Here is an 18709-nt window from a genome sequence, read left to right on the forward strand (position 1 = left end):
AATGGCAAATAGCACTTCTAGTCTCATTCCATGTCTGAGAGCTGTCCTAGCTGAAAGGGAAGCTGATAAAAACTCTGGAGTAAACTTATTTCAGTTACAGTTGTATTTTAATGGGGAGAAAAATAGGATTTTGCTGGACAATTACACAGGTTTAGTGAATGGCTCCAGGTATGACCGGAACCTACGTGCTTAACCACTAGATGCTACCAATACATATCAGTAACATGCTAAATCATGAGACTAATGTAGAAGACTCTTTCTCCTTGTCTTTGTTATAGAGAAGTTGCCATACCATGGCAGATTCTTTTTCCTTGAAAATTTGATTAAAATTCACCCAGCAGATAATGTAGATTTTATGGGTGGTAGCCCTTTATAATTTTATTTCTTCTGGTGAAATGTTCAGTTTATAGTTTCTGTGTTTTTTTTTGGGGGGTGTCAATTTCGGAGTTTTGCATTTTCATAAAGAATTGTCAGTTTCCTTCACCAAATGAAAAACTAAGAACTAAGGTTTGTCTTGTAATAATTCTAAATTTCCTGAAGTTTATTCTGAAATCTCATTTTTATATTTTTTTCTTGATTTAGTTAACTAATGACTTTGTTCATTTTCAAACACTTGGATCCTGGATTTATTTGTATGTTCAATAATTTTCCTATTTCTTTAGATCTGTTGTTATCCTATTGTCTTGAATATTATTTAGCATTTTTTGTTTTGTTTGCTTGTATTTGTTTTTTGCAGTACTAGGTTTAAACTCCAGTCCTTGTACTTGCTAGGCAGGTGCTCTACCACCTGAGACACACCCCCAGCCCTTTTCTGTTTTTTAAGTTGTTTTTCAGATAGGGTCTTGAGGTTTTACCCCAGGCCAATCTCAGACCTCCATCCTCCTACTGTAGCTTCCTATATAGCTGTGATTACAGATGCATACCACCATGCCTGGCTTATTTGTTGAGATTGGCAGGGGGGGGGGGGTCCTCACTCACTTTTTGCAGGGGCTGGCCTGGAACTGCAATCCTCCTAACCTCTGAAGCTGCAATTACAGGTGTGAGCCACAATGCCTGGCCTTTATTTTAGCATGTTTTTAACACAATGTAATTTTCCTCTAGTCAAACATTAACAAGATGTGTAGGTCTGAAACGTATTTTTATTTCTAATTTCTAAATATTCTACAAATTCAGAATTGATTTCTTCTTTCATCCATGACTTGAGAAAACATATTTTCAAGTTCTAGATGGAAGGCTTTTATCTCGTCCACCCAAGTTTATTTTTTAGCTTAACATACTGCTACCAGAGGAACTGCCTATATAATTTCTACTTTGGGAAATTTATTTTCCTTTGTAGTCTACTATAACTACTAGTTTTAGAAACATTCCAGGAGCAATGGAAAATAAGGTGAATTTTTCTTGATATATGTCAACTACAAGTTATTAATTATAGCATTTATATTTTCCATATATTTATCTTTTATCAACCTGAACCATTATGGGCCAGGAAGCCATGAATTAAAATTTCCTTCTACTGATGTGTTTCTTATTACTTCTTCCAGTTCTCAAAGTTTTCTCTCAATGGATTTGAGTACTATGCTGCTTACTGCATAGTTATTCATAACTGTAGTTCTTTATTAAGAATTGCCTTCTTTTTGTTGTTGTAAAGTTCTGAGCCTTAGCCAATGTGATTTCTATCTTCCTTTTCTTTTATTAGCCTGATAAGTCTTTTTCTATTTTGTTTTTATTTTCAACATTACTTTTAGTAGTATATACATTAACTTTTAAAAATCCAATCTGAGTAACTTTAGACCATTTATATTTGTTCACAGGACATACAGATTTGGTCTTGTGTGGTTATGACATTTTAAGTTAGCATTGTTTTATTGCTTTTATAAACATTTCGCTAAACATTTATGTAATTTGTTTTCAGTGAATACTCATCTGTAAATTAGCATTTAAAAAATCTTGTCAAAGCATAGGTTCCTGCAGAAACCAGAGTCTGAAACAAACACCCATATATTACTTACTTTTTTAGGGTGGACAATGTCAAGGGGGAAGAGTGAAAAACAAGGTAAATGAGGCAAAAGAGTAAGCCAGTAGAAGAGTGCATTAGTCAGTCAGTGCTTATTTTCAAACACAATTGTTTGCTAAAACTCTAACAGATAAGATAAATGGGATAATATTCCCATTTTACAAAGGATACTGAGACTTAAAAGGTTGAGTAACTTGTCCAGTCTCAAAATGAACAGATAGCAGTGCCAAGGTTTCAGCCTAGTCCAATTCCCTACTCTTTCCATCAACTGTAGTACCTCTTCATTCTGCCACTGGTTCTCATCACACTTATTAAAAGCCTATTACATATGTCTCATAAACATCTCCATGCTGATCAAGATCAAAGTTTCCCCACTGTAGGCTTTTACTGCCATTAATTCAAATAATTCCCACCATTCTCTTTTCTTCTGTTTTTAATCTCACTTTACACCTGTTGTGTGTACATGTTTCCACTTCTCTATGCACAATTTTTGCCTTTTGTTTGCATAATTCCAGTGACCCCTTTCATCCTTTTATCTCTTTACTTGGTAATTACCAATAACTGGTGGGTTTCATCATTGTTCACTCACCCCCTAAAAGAAATTTCTTCAGTGGAATCCTTTTCTTTGGTCTATTCTGAGCATTTTCAAATGCTATGAGTATCAGATGTTTAAACAGTAATCTATGGAGAATCAGACTAAAGAATGTTCCTTTCCTTAAGGAGCTTAGCTCATGAAGACTATAAGTTAAAGAAATTAAATGGAGGGGTGGATCCTATTATTTTAGGAGACATATAACCTTTTGATTCATATAAGTATTAACTGAATTCCTTACCTTTATTATATTCCAATACAAGTGACTTAATGTTTACTAAAGTTTTAATAGTACATCTAAATAAACAAAAAAATGTTGAGAGAAAAGGACACATTAAAATAAGAAAAAGGCTTAAATGTTATTTTTTAAATCAATTTATAAATATTTCAGAAAGTAGTTACTTTAAAAGAGTTGGTAAACATTACCTTCTTGCTACCAATAGTGTAGATATGGGCTTATAGTAAATAAATTATGTCCCCTGCAAAAGACGATCAAGTCCTAACATCTGGTAGCCATAAATGTGACTTTATTTGGAAATAGGGGCTTTGTGAATATAGTCAAGATGAGGCTATAAGGATCATGGTGATCCAATGCTGGTCTTCTAATAAGAAAAGGGAAATTTGGGCACAAACATGGAAGAGAGGACAGAAGACCACGTGATAACAAAGCACATTGGAGTGACACAACTGCAAGACAAGGAACACCAGAAATTTCTGACAATACCAAAAGCTATGAGATTGGGAATGATTCCTCCCTCAAGCATTTGAAGGAAGTCTAGCCCTACACCTCACCTCAATTCTAGACTTTTAAGACTGAACTGTCAGAGAATAAAGTTTTTTCAGATTAACCCACATGGATTGTGGTGACTACTTACAATAAATGTACAAAACCAATACAGGACTTTTGTAATTAATGAAAATTAAACTATGTGATGCCTGTAATGATTTTTCTTCACCTTTCATAATTAGACAGCACCCTAATTCCATAGGAGATAATTTAAGTAATAGGCATATTTCATGCTAGTAAACCATATTTACTTAGAAAAATCTAAATCTTTGAAAAATACAACTTACAACATAAGCCTTGTTCTTTTAGAATAATAAAGCTTTCCTTTATTTATATACCTTGTTAATGTATGACTATAACAGATTACCAATAAATCAACAAAAGGAGTCAGTAAACATCAGTACTAAATTCAATGAGCTTTCTACTAAATGTGAGTATGAGTTAGTATACAACATATATACTGTAAGTTATACAATTTCTTAAATATAACTTGCACATATTTAAAAAAACAGAAAAGAACAGAAAGTTATTTTGCCAAAACTCAGCAAAGGCTCCTGAAATCTTATTTTAGCTGTGACAAAGAACAATCAACTTTACCTTAAACATAACTTCTCTATAATTACTGTTAAGAAAACAGCTCCCTTTCATCCATCCTCCTTTCTAAACAGCTGTTTAGATATGGATTTTTGAAGTGAAATTCAAACTGCTCTTAGTGTGTTCAACACAAATAATGCCATGGACAAACAGATGTGAACACAACTACATGCATACTGTCATACATGCATATGTTATTTACAGAAACACACATTTACATTAGTTATTACAGGAGACAGATACACAATATTTGCCTTAAAAGCAAACAAAAATTTTATTTAAAAAAAAATATATGTAAGGAAAGAATAACTCTAAGAGCTGTTTCCCTTTAAATTCAGGTAAAGACAAAATTATCCTTCAAAAGTAACAGTCATAAAATAATGTAGCCTGCAAAAATTCAATTCTGTAACTGAAATAATTTATTACTGTTATAGGAATTAGGAAAATGTATTAAAGAGATTCTCAACTCTTTCATGATTGCTTCAGATCCATGAAAAGGCATCACAAAGGAGGCACAAGTACGGGCTCCACAGTCCAAAAGAAATGAATTGTTGACTCTAGCAAACTGACATTTCTTCTTAGAATTACTGCATTTCCTTGAATTAACTATTGACTATGAATGCTTCAAATAGAGAGTAACCTCCCATATTCAACATTCTAGTAGACTGAGAGGACATTTTTGAATATCTTTCCCTACAAATAAATAGGCAATAGATCCAAAGATATTGATATTAACATAAAACAATAAAACTGAAAGGTCAGAAGGCACATCCTGAAGAACACATTCTAGTAAATGATAGAGAATATACTAGTAAAATAAAATTCTCAAACTCTTGAGACTTAAAAACAATTTTTAAAAGTCTTTAAAAAATCTTCTTACACACAAAAAAAAATCTTTCTAAGAGAGTTTGAAGGGCTTTTTAATCATTTAGCTGTTTTAAAAATGTTTGAAAATTCACAGATGAAATAAGAATAAAACTTTCTTACAATTTGAGTATTTTATGACACACCTTACTTTGTCCCGATTTCTCCTTAAGCTAAAAGAGAAACAGTTAGCATTAATGTGGTGTAGAGTTTACTGCAGATTCAGTGCTATTTTTCTTATCCTGCTTTTCCTCTTTCCGAGGTGAGTCTGGTTCATTTCTGCTACATTCCCCCTCACTGGAATCACTATCAGATCCACCTTCAGTCCTGCTACACTGCTTGTCATGGGAAGAACTTTCACAGGCTTTGTCTGTAGGAACAGCTCCTTTCCGTTGGGGTAAAATAGTAAAAAATGCTTCTTGCCAGTTTCTTGTTTCCAGGTATTCCAGAATAATTTCAAATACTGCAATAACAACAAATTGCATTCATTTCTTAGTCATGTTCATCACAATGTTACATCCTCTCCTGTATCTTATTACATTGTGTTAAGAGTACTAGTTTGTCCTAATAACTGTTTTGTTCTTACCTCTTTCTTCTTTTGGCTATCAGGGACAATTTGCCCCAAAGCCTTCCAGCCTGTTTGTTACCTCCTCTCTAGCTTTTCCTCATTCACTTCTCAAGCTTAGAAACTTAACAGTATCCCTTGTTAGTTATAATCAAGGCAGAAGACCTTTTCAGTTTCCTTCCTATCCTTTTTATCCCTTTCATTTCTTTATCCTCTGTGTACTAAAATACAACTGATTAGCATTCACCTAAGTTTTTTCTACCTGTCCTGCAAAGAGCCATTCACTCTGAGGAGCTTCTTGCTGGTTTTTTGTTTGTTTTTTGGTCTTTTACATTGGCAACTTAGTATGTCTAAGTCACTACTGAGGGGCTAATTTGAGTTACTTTATAGACAAGTAATTTTTACTATATGCCAAAGGTTTCAGAATTTTGTTCCATGAATCAATAATTTCATTTCTATAACTCCCTAAAACCTACTATATATAAATTATTTGGGTTTCAGTAAGTAGTTGTATATTGACTAAATATACAACTTCTCTCCTTAAGTTTAAATAAGTAAAACTGCAGGTAAAGAATTAGGTCCAAGAAAGTATAAAACAGTATTATTCATGACAGTAAAAAGGAAAGAAAAAAATTCAACAATGGGAAAATGTTTTAATTATTGTATATTTAGATGATGGAATATTACATAGCCACTATTTATTCAATGTCATGGGAAAATATGACAATGGTGGGAAGGAGAAATACCCCAGATTAGTAACACTGTAAGTAACAGAGTAAGACTCTAATTATGTAATAAATATTACATATACACAGGAAAAGAACTGGAAGGAAACACTTGGTTTATAACCAAGTATCTGGGAATAGTGAGATTTCAGCTAATTGTTTTTATACTTTTGTACATTTTCAAAATTTTCTGAAATATGCATTATTATTTCTATTATTTAAACAAATTATAAACTCTTTATAATTTTGTTTCTCCACTAAGTTGTAATATTTTCTATTTGTACAAATCTTAAGTATATGATTCCTTTTCACAATGTTCACTCAGGAATATTTTCAGCATACACCCTTATAGCTTACCATGATTAACTGCCAAAACTTTTCGACTATTCATCTTCACAAAATTTCCAAGGGGGAGCTGGGCATGATCAATTCCATAATCGGATGCTTGCTTATATGTGAATCCCTAAAATAAAGACACCGTAACTTAGACTAGGACATTAAATTATTTTAAAGTCTATGATAGCACAAGTATTTTTTTAAAGGTTTTATTAAAATTCAGAGAATATTATCTGAAGAAGGTGATGTGTGTATTTAACTGCTAATTTGGAAACATTCTCTTGAGAATTAGAATGTTCAGAGCATTTGTTTTAATCTCCTCAATTAATAAACAAGGAGACCAAAGAAATGATTCCCAGCTCAGTTACAAAGCTCCCAGGGGCAGAACCACAGGAAAATCTGGCTCACCTGCCTTCTGAATAAACTCTTTTCACCAATCCCTATGCACTTCTCTCAGTTTAAACATCTCAAACCAAATTCTTAGAGAAGCACCACCATTCATGTAGTAAATATAAAAAGAAAAAAAAAAAAGCCATAAAGAAAACTGTCAATTACATAACACTAAGAGGCACCAACAGCAAAGACAAATTAAATGGAAATCTTTATGAAAAGAATTTTAAATTGTCCACAAATTTTATTTTTTACCTTTTCTGTCAATTAAAAAAACAATTGAATAGGAATTTCATGTCTTCATGGTACAAATATTATGTACTCATGTATGTAAATAGGAAAATGAGACCTGTTGAAACTATTTCAGGAATGGGGGAGAGGAGATAAAGGAGAATGATGAAGGAGATGAATTCAACTATGACTTTTGTAAATGTCACATACCCCTAGTACAATAAAAAAAATTTTTAATTAAAATTCTTGAAGCCTATGTCTATTCCAGAAGAAAATGCCCAAAAGACAAAGCTAAATTTCTCAACTTGTAGTTTACATATTTAGGAGATAAACAATTATACTTTGAAGTGGGTCATTTTGGAACAAAATTATTTGTTTAGAAAAACAGCATGAGAAGGAAATTTGGTTCCACATAAATTACAAAATAGAATTCTTCCTCTAAGAATAAAATAGGCTAAAGACCATTTTGACAAAATTCCCTATGATGCCCTAGAGGTGCATTGTTCAATTGGTAGCCATATCTGACACTTAAATTGATGACAATTTTTAATAGTTTGGTTCCTCAGTCACACTGTGCACATTTTAAGTGCACAGCTACCATTCTGAACAGGCTGATATGAACATCTGCAACCCTGCTGAAAGTTCTACATGCACAATGCTGCCTTTGAATAATAAAGAATTACTTCATATTACTGTGCTAACAGTATTTCCTCAGACACTTAGAAAACATACTTTTTTCCTTAGAAACTCAGATTGAATTTAGCATGCTACAAAAAATGCAAAATGCTGTCTTCATTTAAAAAGTGCAGTTCTGTAACTTTTTGTTTAACTGAGGGTATGGGATGGGAAGAGAGCAAGAGGACAGAAAATAAAAACATCTAATGAAAATCACATATTTAAGAACTAGTATAAATTTCAATAGCTTACTAATTCATTAGCAGTGGACTCTCCTATCAGTACAGCACAGTGCTTAAGCATGTGGACTCTGGAACAATTTGGCTTATTTCAAATAATCTATCACTGTTGATTTTACACTAAACTTCTTTGTGCCTCAGATTCATCTGTGAAAGGTAGGCAATAACTGCCCCGACCTCACTGGATTATGGTGAGGGATAAGTAAGCTCAAACATGTGAAGTTTTTGCATAGCTTGAAAGGAACTAATACATAGTAGCTGCTCAATAAGGATCAGCTATTGTGAGTGTTCTTGTTACTATCGGGAAAATTTTTAAGTATGAGCAAAACCAAAGATAAAACTTCAAAGTACCTTGTGATGATTGTGATCTACTAATCCTCCAATCACATAGGCCTTTGATTCATCTAATTCTTTCAGTACATTAGGTGAATCTGATGTAAGATAAACCAGGTCTTCTTTTTTTATGAATTCACTATAGTGCTCTGGTTTGATGTGGATATCCTTTAAAAAGAAAAGGAGAAAGACATTATTAAGGATTTTGTGACAGTTGCCAGAAAATGACTACCTTCTTTTCTCTAAACAAATCCATCCAAATACATCTGAGATGAAGTCTGAAAGAATATCATTGCAATATCATTATTTATAACCTACTACTTCAATTCCTTATTATCAGACCTCAATATTTAAATATTCTTCTAATTTTATTCCCCTATCTCTGGCCTGAGCCTCTTCCAATCTACTTCTACACACTGACAGCTAATTTTCTAAAAACACTACTTTTAATGCTCTATCTTTTCCTGTAGGATAAAATTCAAACTCCTCAGCTTAGTAACTCTTTCCTGCCTATGGCACTGGTCTACCTATTCAATTTTACCTCTGTTCCACCAAAACAATGCATTTTTATTGCCTATTTGATTACACTGTTTTCCAGCCAACAAATGCCTTCTCCAATTACTTTCTCTTGTGACTCATCAAAAGGACATTGCATACTGATTTAATTAATTCTGTGTCTGTTTCTACAGAGATTCAAATTTGAAGTTTCTTTATTAAAAATTATCTGGTCAGAGGTACATGTATTTGGCAATACAGATTTTGTAAACCATATTAACTGCATTAAAAAATGCATCACCAGGCTCAGATGACTTTTACCTAATGTTTAAGAAAATCAAGAATGAAGCAGATACCTAAATTTTATGTTACCAATTAATATACAGTGACTTTTCTGGAGAATAGTGTATTATAAATTTGACCCCTATAAATAAGGGCCTCAAGAGGGACTTGAGTAATTAGAAAACTGATGGTATAAATAAAAAGTTTAGCAAGGCATAAAGTAAGTGAAAGTATATCTATTCTAACTTATTACATTATTTCTGAGGAAAATAGGCACAAAGGATGTAGTAAATACATCATACTTGTAAATGTTCATATTATTGGCATAAATGCAGCTAAGATGAGATTTTAGTAAGTTTGTCACTGTGAAAACTAAAAGCTAAGTAAATAAAGTATAGGAATAACCCAGTATTTCTCTGAATAGAGGAGTTCTGCAGGGATTGTTACCCAAGCCAATCTATTTGTGTCTTTACAAATGACAGAGGCCAGTCCAATAGAAAAACTACAAGCCACAGATATCATTTTCCATGATATTTTTTAAATGGCGGATTTCTTTTTAAAGCCATATATTAAAAAGTAAAAAAAAGAGGTAAAATTAATTTTAACATATTATTAACATAATATGCCCATGTTATCATTGTAACATAACAGACAGTTTGCTAGGGAGAATTTAAATAAAGACCTTTACATTTTTTCCTTAAAAAAACAAAAAAGCTTTAAGGTAGGCAATAAAATAGCAGCAGAGCAAGTACAAATGAGCAGACATCTCACTCTCCTCTTTAGCTTTTCCCATTTATAACTTTATACTTGGGTTCAATGACACACAGGGTTTGAAGAGTAGCATTTTATATAATTTAGGTGAAAACAAATGTAGAGCTTTAGAAGCATAAAAATACTCAGAATTATGTGAATTAGTATCTTTAAATTACCTTCCAGTTGACCCATCCTTTGTCATTTTCATCCATGTTCTTTTTCAGTTGGCCTCCATGGCTTGTCAAGTAAAACTGATAAGGGATTGGCAGGCATAGAAAAAGAAAGAAAATGACCATTTAAGTCCAGTATTTTATTTCCCTAGTACATTCATCTTAGCATCAATGAACACAAATATATTCTCATGACCTAGGAAAAACATTTTGTGACATACTGAGCATATAAGAAACTTGCAGCAGAAATGACACGTCTCATAAACCACTAACTTCAGTATCCCATCTACATTTTCATACCATTTCTCTTTCAAGTAGTTATAATCTGCCTCTCCATTAATGCCCACCTCTCTGTAAACTCCCTGAATTCATGTCAAGTTCTCATCAACCTCCCTGGTTTCTTTGCCACCACTGCAAACAGTTTTATTTGACTCTAAACCCTGATACTTATTATAAATCTGAATCATGGGGTGATAAGGAGCACATTGCAGAAAAAAATGAGGACTGAAAGACTATCATGAAAATGTGATATAAAGTATAAAAAATACAAAAATATGAAGCTACTACCTACTATCACTTGGTAAAAACACAGTATCTAACCAAAAATATATTGAAAGTTCTTGATTCTTATTATCAGTGAGGCAGTGCTAATTTTTAGATCAACCAAAATCCAAGCAAAAAAAAAAAAAGATCTTTTTCTTAGTTGTACCCAACTAGTCTCACAAATCACTTCCTCACCCTAACTGAAGAAATACTTTCAAATCTGTCAGTTACTCAAAAATAAAGTCCTTTAAGTAGACAAAACATAACAGGTCCACTGTACCCATCAAGCAAGGGCAGCCTCCACTCCTTCCTGGTCTCCCAAGACAGGAAGGAATTGAAAGCTGAGAAACTGGTATGAAAATATGTGTGTATTCTATAGTAAAGACACTGAAGTGCACAGTGGTGAACAGGCCAATATGAACACAAGACTGATGATGACTGGAAAGAGTATGTCTAAGAATGACACATGAGAAAATACATTCAAAGTATTTCACTTTATTTTTGTAGAAAAAGAAAACATTTTTCAAATGACCATTAAACAACATTACCTGTAAGTCTGGTGCAAAACAATCGGGATTACCTATGTCTCTTGTCATGGAAGATATAAAAGGAAACTGCTATCTGTTTTAAATCCTTCAGACATACCTGCACAGGATGCAGTGCTCGTCGGTTTTCTGCATAACATCGCTGGATCTGCTTATGAAGTTTCTTAATGTCCTATATAAAGAGTGCAATTTTTAAAAGAGAGTTATGAAAATCACCTATGGCCATTCCACAGTGTTAAAGGAATAGAATAAGCAGAAGGGATGGCTAGATAGACAATTTTCTTCTTAAATACAAGTTCATTCTGGTACTTTTCACCTGATTTTATTACATACTAACAGAATTACTACAAGTTAATACTCTGTAAGTAACCCATGATTTCATAGGTTGTATCCATTTAAAATGCTAGTTCATGAAAAACATCTACTTTTCTTAAGAGACCACAAAAACTCTTTTCTTAGGGCCATATTATTACTATTTCCCTTCTTTATGACTAGTATTGGCAGAATCCCACAGATCTTTAGGATTAATATGCAGTTATCAAGTTTTATCATCAAATTATGGAGTGTCTCTGTCTATACATATATGAGCACATACATATAAATATGCATATATGACAAAGCAATTTATTAACTAATTTAACCAGGAGGAGGAGATTTGAAAAATTTGACTTAAGATATACTTTCATACATAAATTTATACCAGCAAGATTATATATTAAAACAAGAAAGATTCAGCCTAGTTCACCTACAGCATTTTTCTGACAATGATTCACGATACCTTTAATACCATCAAATCATCAAAACTACAATCAATGATAAGGCGGAGTGTGCTAAGTACAACATGTCTTCGAACACGTTTTCTGTCATTTCCATATGAATGCAATTCCAGTTGACACTGTCGCTCTAATTTCTTTCTCTTGCGTTTTTCTTTCCGCTTTTGTCTGAAATTAGTAATTGTAATAATTTTTTGGTGGTGTTAGTATATTTAGATATTCACAAGACGGTACTAGATAGACAAAAAATTACTTTTTCAATCATCAGGTTGACCCATTCGAAATTTGCCACTTCTGTGGGTCGAAAATAGTCAAGTATTTTTCATTTTAGTCTGTTTAGTAGCTTTACACAGGAAGGAAATTAGTTTGTAAAAACAATCTAAAGATTTTTATTTAAATACTAGCTATTCTACTCAATATTGGCATCATACATCCTTATAAAGGCCTTATAAAATTTGAGTTATGATGAATTCTACTTTTATCGTTCATCCTTCTACATAATTTTCAAGCAACATTAATAAGGTATACAAAAAAATAAATTGCTCAAAAAAACCCTCACTTTTCATCTAATCTGTACTAACTATATTTTATTTTCTCTTGTAAATTTTAGCATTATACAGTAATAGCTGCAGCCTTACTGTTCTCCTAAAAGCCTCCTCTTCTAGTAAAATCCATGTTGGGTCAAAATCTTTCTCAGTTGATTATTTTTATCCCTTATCAAGGACATGGATATTAACTACAACCTTTATCTAAGTTGTTTCAGAAATGATGCTGCTATTCACAATAGTTTCTGGGTGAGAGAGTTAAGTGCAAAATAATAATAATAATTCAAACCACATACAGTCTTTCTGTTTGGTTTCATTTTTTATTCTGGTGTTATTATACTTTGAACTCAGGGCCCTGTGCTTGTGAGGCAAGTGCTCTACCACTGGAGCCATTGTCCCAACCCTTTTCACTTTAGTTTGTTTTCAGAGAGGGTCTTGTACCTTTGCACAGACCGCCTAAGACAACAATCTTACTCTGCCTCCTAAGTTGCTAGAACCACAGGTATGTGCCATCATACCTAGCTTGTTCATAAGACCATCTCATGACTTTTTGCCCAGGGTGGCCTAGAACTAAGATCCTCCTATCTCTACCTTCCAACCTGGGATTACAGGCCTGAGTCATAGCAGGCCTCTAAAACACGTAACAGCTTTTATAGTCAACTGCCAGTGCTAGCTAACAATATGTAGAACCTCCTTTTTATTATCATAAATACTTTTAATATGTCAAGGGGCTATGAGAGGCTCAACATCCCAAATTTCTGAACAGGGATACAGCAGATACATTTTGAAACACATACTTGCGGAGTTCTCGTTGTTCTTCCCATTGTTTCTGTTTTATTAGCTTCTTCATTTGTCGTTTAGATATTGATTCAATCCCTTCATCTAATCTTGTCTTTTGTTTCTCCTCTTGATCTTCACTTAAGTCGTGCTTTCTTTCTACATTAGAAGTCTCAATAAAGGCTGGCAACATTTCAGATGACATTATGTGGTGTCTCTGAAATATTGAAAAGCAACTTTGACATGAACAGATTATTTACAAACATAAAAAAAAGTAAAATACTCTAAGTGGACCAATAGATGTGCTTAGTATTAAACAATATCAGTAATAAACAGAACAAACAAAATTAGATAAATAAATGTCATTTATTGATAAAGATCATTTAAACATTATTTAATACCAATTAAGAATTATTCATTCTTAATGCTGGCAAGTCTAAAAAAATGGGGTGTTTTAATTTATTATATGTGGTCATCATACAATGCTTTCAAAAACAACAGTTTTATGTTTCAAGAGTTTAAAACATTGAGAACCTTTGATCCAGTAATTTATTTTCTTTTAGAAACAAAGTCTCTTAAATCAATTAGAAATTTACACAAAAAGTGCCACCAGAATATAGACAGTATGGCATTATTTTTAAAGTTCTAAACTACCTGAATATTAATATGATGAGAATAAATAAATCATGGTTCATCTATACCTTGGGCCAGAAATACTAACAAAAACAATATTTCCAAAATTATTTAGTGATAAGAGAAGTCTTATTTTATTTTATGATTTTTATTTTTGATTGTACTGGGATTTGAACTCAGGGCCTAGCATTTGCTAGGGAAGCAGTTTTCTACTTGGACCACACCATAGCTCTTTTGGCTTTGGTTGTTTTTTCAGATATGGTCTCATGTTCATTGCCCAGGCTGGGCTCATACTATAATCCTACCTATGCCTCCTATGTAAATGGCATTACAGGCATGAGGCATTACACACCACCTTTAATATTTTAAATAAGAAAACCAAACCAAACAAACAGAAAAACCCAATGTATCTATTACATCCAATTAGTTAAGTAAAAAAAGGCATACACACAAACACACGTTCAATTCTTACTTATGGTTATCAACATTTTCTACCTTTGAACAGTACAAATTGGTTCAATATATTTCATTGTAAATATTTCACTTTAGTCATAGCTAAAAAAACAAAAGTTGATTCTGTAATCAGTGTGGCTTTATGGAATGCTTAGCGTCATCTCAAATATATCTTCATTCATATTTAACAACACACATCTTTAACCCTGATAACTAGAACTGAACTTTCCTTCAGATTAGGGAAAGACTAGAAATAATATTTCCTTTCTCTACATCTCTTTTGGAGACAGGGTCACACGTTGCATTGCAGACTGACCTTGAATTTGTAATCCTCCTTCCTCAGCCTCCCAAATCTTAGGATTACAAGCATGCACTACCTTTTCTCTCTAGTAAATACATTAATAATTAAAAACAAAATTGAAACATGTATTTGTTATTTATCACTACCAAAGACTAAATATGATGCTCTACTGGCCTTAAGGAAAATTCTGATTCATCATCTTTAAAAGGCAGCTAATAAGTCAGTAAGAAACACTATAATCTTTTTAAAAGAAAAAAAAGTCCCACAATTTAGATAATGAAAAGACAAAAGCTTTACAGAACATAATTTAAGCAGTAGTTTCATTATATGGTTTTTGGTTTCTTTAAAAATACAATGTAAGTACAAAGTACAAGTAATATGTAATACTAATACAATGGCTGATTCTTGGTGCTTATTATATATTAGTGGAATGAGAGATTTTTTTAAATAATGAAAATACTAATAAACATTTATTAATTCTTATTATGCCTAAAGGATTTATTATCTAATTCAATCCTTCAAACAACTCTGAGGCTGAGTGTATTATGTATACTTTAAAAAGGAAGAAAGCACAGTGAAACTATGTAACTTGCCCAGAATTACAAAACTACTCAATAATTCCTAAGATATAAGGCAACTTGAAGAAATCTAGCACAAAGTATCTACTCAAAATACTTGGCTGAAAAAATAGATGAAGTGGTGGAGTTAGGATTCAAACTCGTATCTTAACACTACTACCTCCAAGTAATTCAAAACATTATTTAGAAAATGAGTTCCAAACAGTGTAAAAGTTGTGTTGTTTCAACCCTGATGACAGAGGGTTCACAGATCTATGTCACTGAAATCGAAGAAAAAAATGATCTCACTTCTATTTCTGTGCCACTGAATAATTTTTCTAAAAATCTAGACAATACAGTTAGCATTTAATTTTAGAAACTGTAGGAAACCGAAACTCAGCAAGCCAAAAGATTGTAAGGGAGAAAAAATTTTTTAAATATATATGTATATAATGATCCCTTTTATTTGATCAGGATTCCAGGATCACTTTTACTTCCTTTTCATACACAGTACATTAAATAAAGTTCAGCAAAGGTGAAGAAAACAATGCCCACTAAACATGCACAATTAAAACTTCCAAAAAAAATATATTCTTTATGAAATAATAAAAATAAGTAAATATTTTTATAAATAAAAATAATATTTCTGCTTATCAATGGCAACATTTTTGGCTATTTTTCCTGTTTTGTTCAAAAGCTGAAAGTGTTGATTAGATCTACAATAGGAGAATTTAAAAATCAATATAAAACAATGTTTTACAACTCATGTACACCAGGGGGAGCATTTGTCTTTCAAATCTAAAATATATCAAGTTAAATTTAACCTGACCTATCACAGCACAGTGACTTTTTTAAGCCTATCAACTACAAGGAAGGGTCATGAACTAGTCAACATCATCATTCATTTAAGAAAATGCAGTGTAGTAAGTGAATTTTCTAGGCTTTAAATAAACAAGCCACACTGAGACATGAGTAAGTGAAATGCAGAAAAACTACTACCTTGATATGAAATTAATGTGTCCCATATACTTTACAGGTATCTTCCAATTCTGTCTATACTATAAACACTTCATTAAATATTAGCCTCTTCAGATTACCTGCTATGTGAAATATGGCACTTTACTAAGGATACTTATTTGTAACTTGACTTACAACTTGTAAAATCTCTACGGCAGAGTTTTGGGTTCCTCCCTGACATGCAGTGATGCTCACAGTACATTTTCACTTGTTTAAACCAAGTTCAAAAAAATATTTAAGAACCGTATTTTACAGTATTTATAAAAATAGTTCTGTGCCATTTCAATTTAGCATTAAAATTGTTTAGTGGGTGGTTCACTCACAGATGTCAGTTATCAGGTGTGCTTAAAAAACTAGGAACTGGATAAAGGACGTTTGGTGTGGGAAGGACACCCATCATAAATTAGTGAAGGGCAAAAAGTAAAACATGTAAATAAATAAACTTGCAAGTGTTATCAAATGAGCAAATCAGTCCTCATAACTTATGACACAGTTTCTCTCGAGAAAGAGCCAAACAAATGTTGGATGAACCGCAGAATGCAATTAATGACCTGATCACGATGGCAAAGGCCACTTTTAAAACGTGTTGGACAAATCTGCTGTAGCAAAAGCCATGTCTCTTGGGGAGAGGAGATAGGTTTTTTTTTTAAGTGAGAAAGTAATCTGTCACCATCCTCTTTGCATCCCTGGGGAAATCCCCAGATTTTAAACACTCAAAGTATTTCAATGAAATCAAGCAACACCTCGATCTCGTGAAAAGCGTCCTTAGCTCACCACCACGAGGCTTACTTAGCAGCATCTGCACCAACTTCCCCTCGAGTTCAGCTCGTAGGAGAAATGAGGGAAGGCAGGTAAAGCACCTTGCCCATGATTTTAGCCACAAAAGTGCCTTGCCATAACTCGTTTTCTGACCCTTCAAAGCTCAGGCGTCCCCTCCAGTCATTCTTTGTAGAACTAGCCCTCTTTACGTACTATGAAGTGACTCCCACAAGTAACGCGGCAGCAGGCCCCGCCACGCCCACCCTCTTCCCTTCTACGCCATCTCCCCCAACCCCCGACCCGCAGCGCACGCAATCCAGAGGCGGGATTAAGCTGCAGCCGGCGAATCGGAAATGTGAGGGGGGCCGCAGGAGCGCGCCCAATGACGTCACTTCCTATGGAAACCGGATGGCTGCCGCCACTTACACGGGTCGGCTTCCCTCTCCTCCGGAAGCCCTTCTTGCCCAGTGGAGGGGCAGCATGGCAACGCTCAGCTTTTCACCGGGAAGGAAAGCAAACAACAAGCAAGCGCCATCCTCAGTGCCGTATTTACCGAGACGAGTAGTTGATAGGGAATGTGTGCTCAGAAAGCCTTTCTGGAGTGGTTTCACTGCCGCTCGTGAGTCCTCCGGAAACTTCAACTCCCAGAGGCAGAAGCAGCGTGGCGCCTACAACGCTTACGCCTGCGACATCAAACTGCGCCAACTCCGAGCCGACTGTGGGGGAAAGAGGAGGGGTTTATTCCGGGCGGGGTTTGGGGAGTGAGTGGTAGTTAACTTTGGGGGTTTTTGGTTTTCGTTTTTTGTTTTTCCCTTGTAGAGATAAATGTGTACCGGGGGACATTTATTCATTCGTTTATTCGGATGGGGCCGGAGGATTAAGACAGCATGACTCCAAAAACATTGCAATGCGAAACCGACGAAAAGCTCTTATTCAGTGATTAGACGAGAGGAAAGTCTTCCCTAGTCTTCTAATTAATACGAGGAAAATACCAGTATCGCATGATTTTACATAGCTCAAGTGGGAGGTTCAACGTTGTGAAATTCACAATGAAAATGCATGTAAAGTGGGAATTTCTAAGTGATGGCTTTAAGTAAAACGTACGCTTTGCACTTCATTCTTCGAGGAATTCTTCCTGTCCTATTTTGCAAAACATCAGGTGACATTTCATTGTAATATTTTGACCTTATTAATCTTTGTTCCGTGTATGAACCAAGTCAGCTGAGGGTGAAATAAAGCACTATCATGTATATTGTCTTAAATTTTTTTTTAATTTGGCCCTACTTCTAAAAGGTGATTACTGTAGAATTTGAATATTAAAAATTACGTTTGAGTCTTTGAATGGCAGTCTACCGTCTTAGTATGGAAAGAATTCTTAAGTTAGCTTTTCTTGATGGTTGAAGACGTGTAAAAGCTTCAACGAATAGCAAATTAAATTCATAATTTGAGATTCTTTGAAAGAATTGAAATGTTTCAGAATTTAGTCAGAACTCAAGCCACTCACTAAGTTCTCAAATTTTGTTTAAAAAACCAAAATATTTATTTGTAAAACCAACTGTTGTGGGTCCCTCACTGTTTCTTCCTCATCTCAAATCTAAGTGATCTCTGTTAAGTGACTTTGGCAATGAAGTCTAGATCCATTTCTTTTTTCAGCTGCCTCCATATCAGGGCAAAGAGTGGCTGAGAGAGGATTAGTAATTGGATCTGTAGCTCTGCACATGTAGGTCATTAAATTCGGGCTGGCATAGTGATGTGCCAGAT

General features: G+C 33.8%; 1 protein-coding gene across 6 annotated transcripts; it reads right to left on the reverse strand.

Annotated features, from left to right (window-relative positions):
- Positions 1–4388: 4388 nt before the first annotated feature.
- Trmt10a (tRNA methyltransferase 10A) lies at positions 4389–17638 on the reverse strand. Of its 6 annotated transcripts, none has more exons than XM_074041424.1 (8): positions 17502–17638; positions 13249–13445; positions 11912–12074; positions 11234–11305; positions 10052–10126; positions 8364–8513; positions 6499–6604; positions 4389–5314 (listed from the first exon to the last, which is right to left on the reverse strand). In XM_074041424.1, exons 2-8 carry the CDS (start codon positions 13431–13433, stop codon positions 5046–5048), a joined length of 1020 nt encoding a protein of 339 aa, XP_073897525.1. In that variant the 5' UTR covers positions 13434–13445; positions 17502–17638; the 3' UTR covers positions 4389–5045. The 6 variants fall into 6 exon arrangements, with proteins under 6 accessions (XP_073897525.1, XP_020036597.2, XP_073897526.1 ...); XM_020181008.2 differs by having other exon boundaries at positions 17375–17514; XM_074041425.1 differs by lacking the exon at positions 17502–17638 and adding an exon at positions 17162–17202.
- Positions 17639–18709: the final 1071 nt, after the last annotated feature.

This window comes from Castor canadensis, chromosome 9, assembly GCF_047511655.1.
Source record: "Castor canadensis chromosome 9, mCasCan1.hap1v2, whole genome shotgun sequence".
Lineage (NCBI taxonomy): Eukaryota > Metazoa > Chordata > Mammalia > Rodentia > Castoridae > Castor > Castor canadensis.

Bases quoted from the DNA above. Each gene is read 5' to 3' on its own strand.
- Trmt10a (XM_074041424.1), bottom strand. From the start codon at position 13,433: ATGTCATCTGAAATGTTGCCAGCCTTTATTGAGACTTCTAATGTAGAA. The intron at 10,127-11,233 runs GTATGTCTGAAG...ATCCCTTATCAG, and splicing joins GAGCACTGCATCCTGTGCAG to TTTTACTTGACAAGCCATGG. The intron at 6,605-8,363 runs GTACTTTGAAGT...TCTTTATTTTAG, and splicing joins TAGATCACAATCATCACAAG to GGATTCACATATAAGCAAGC.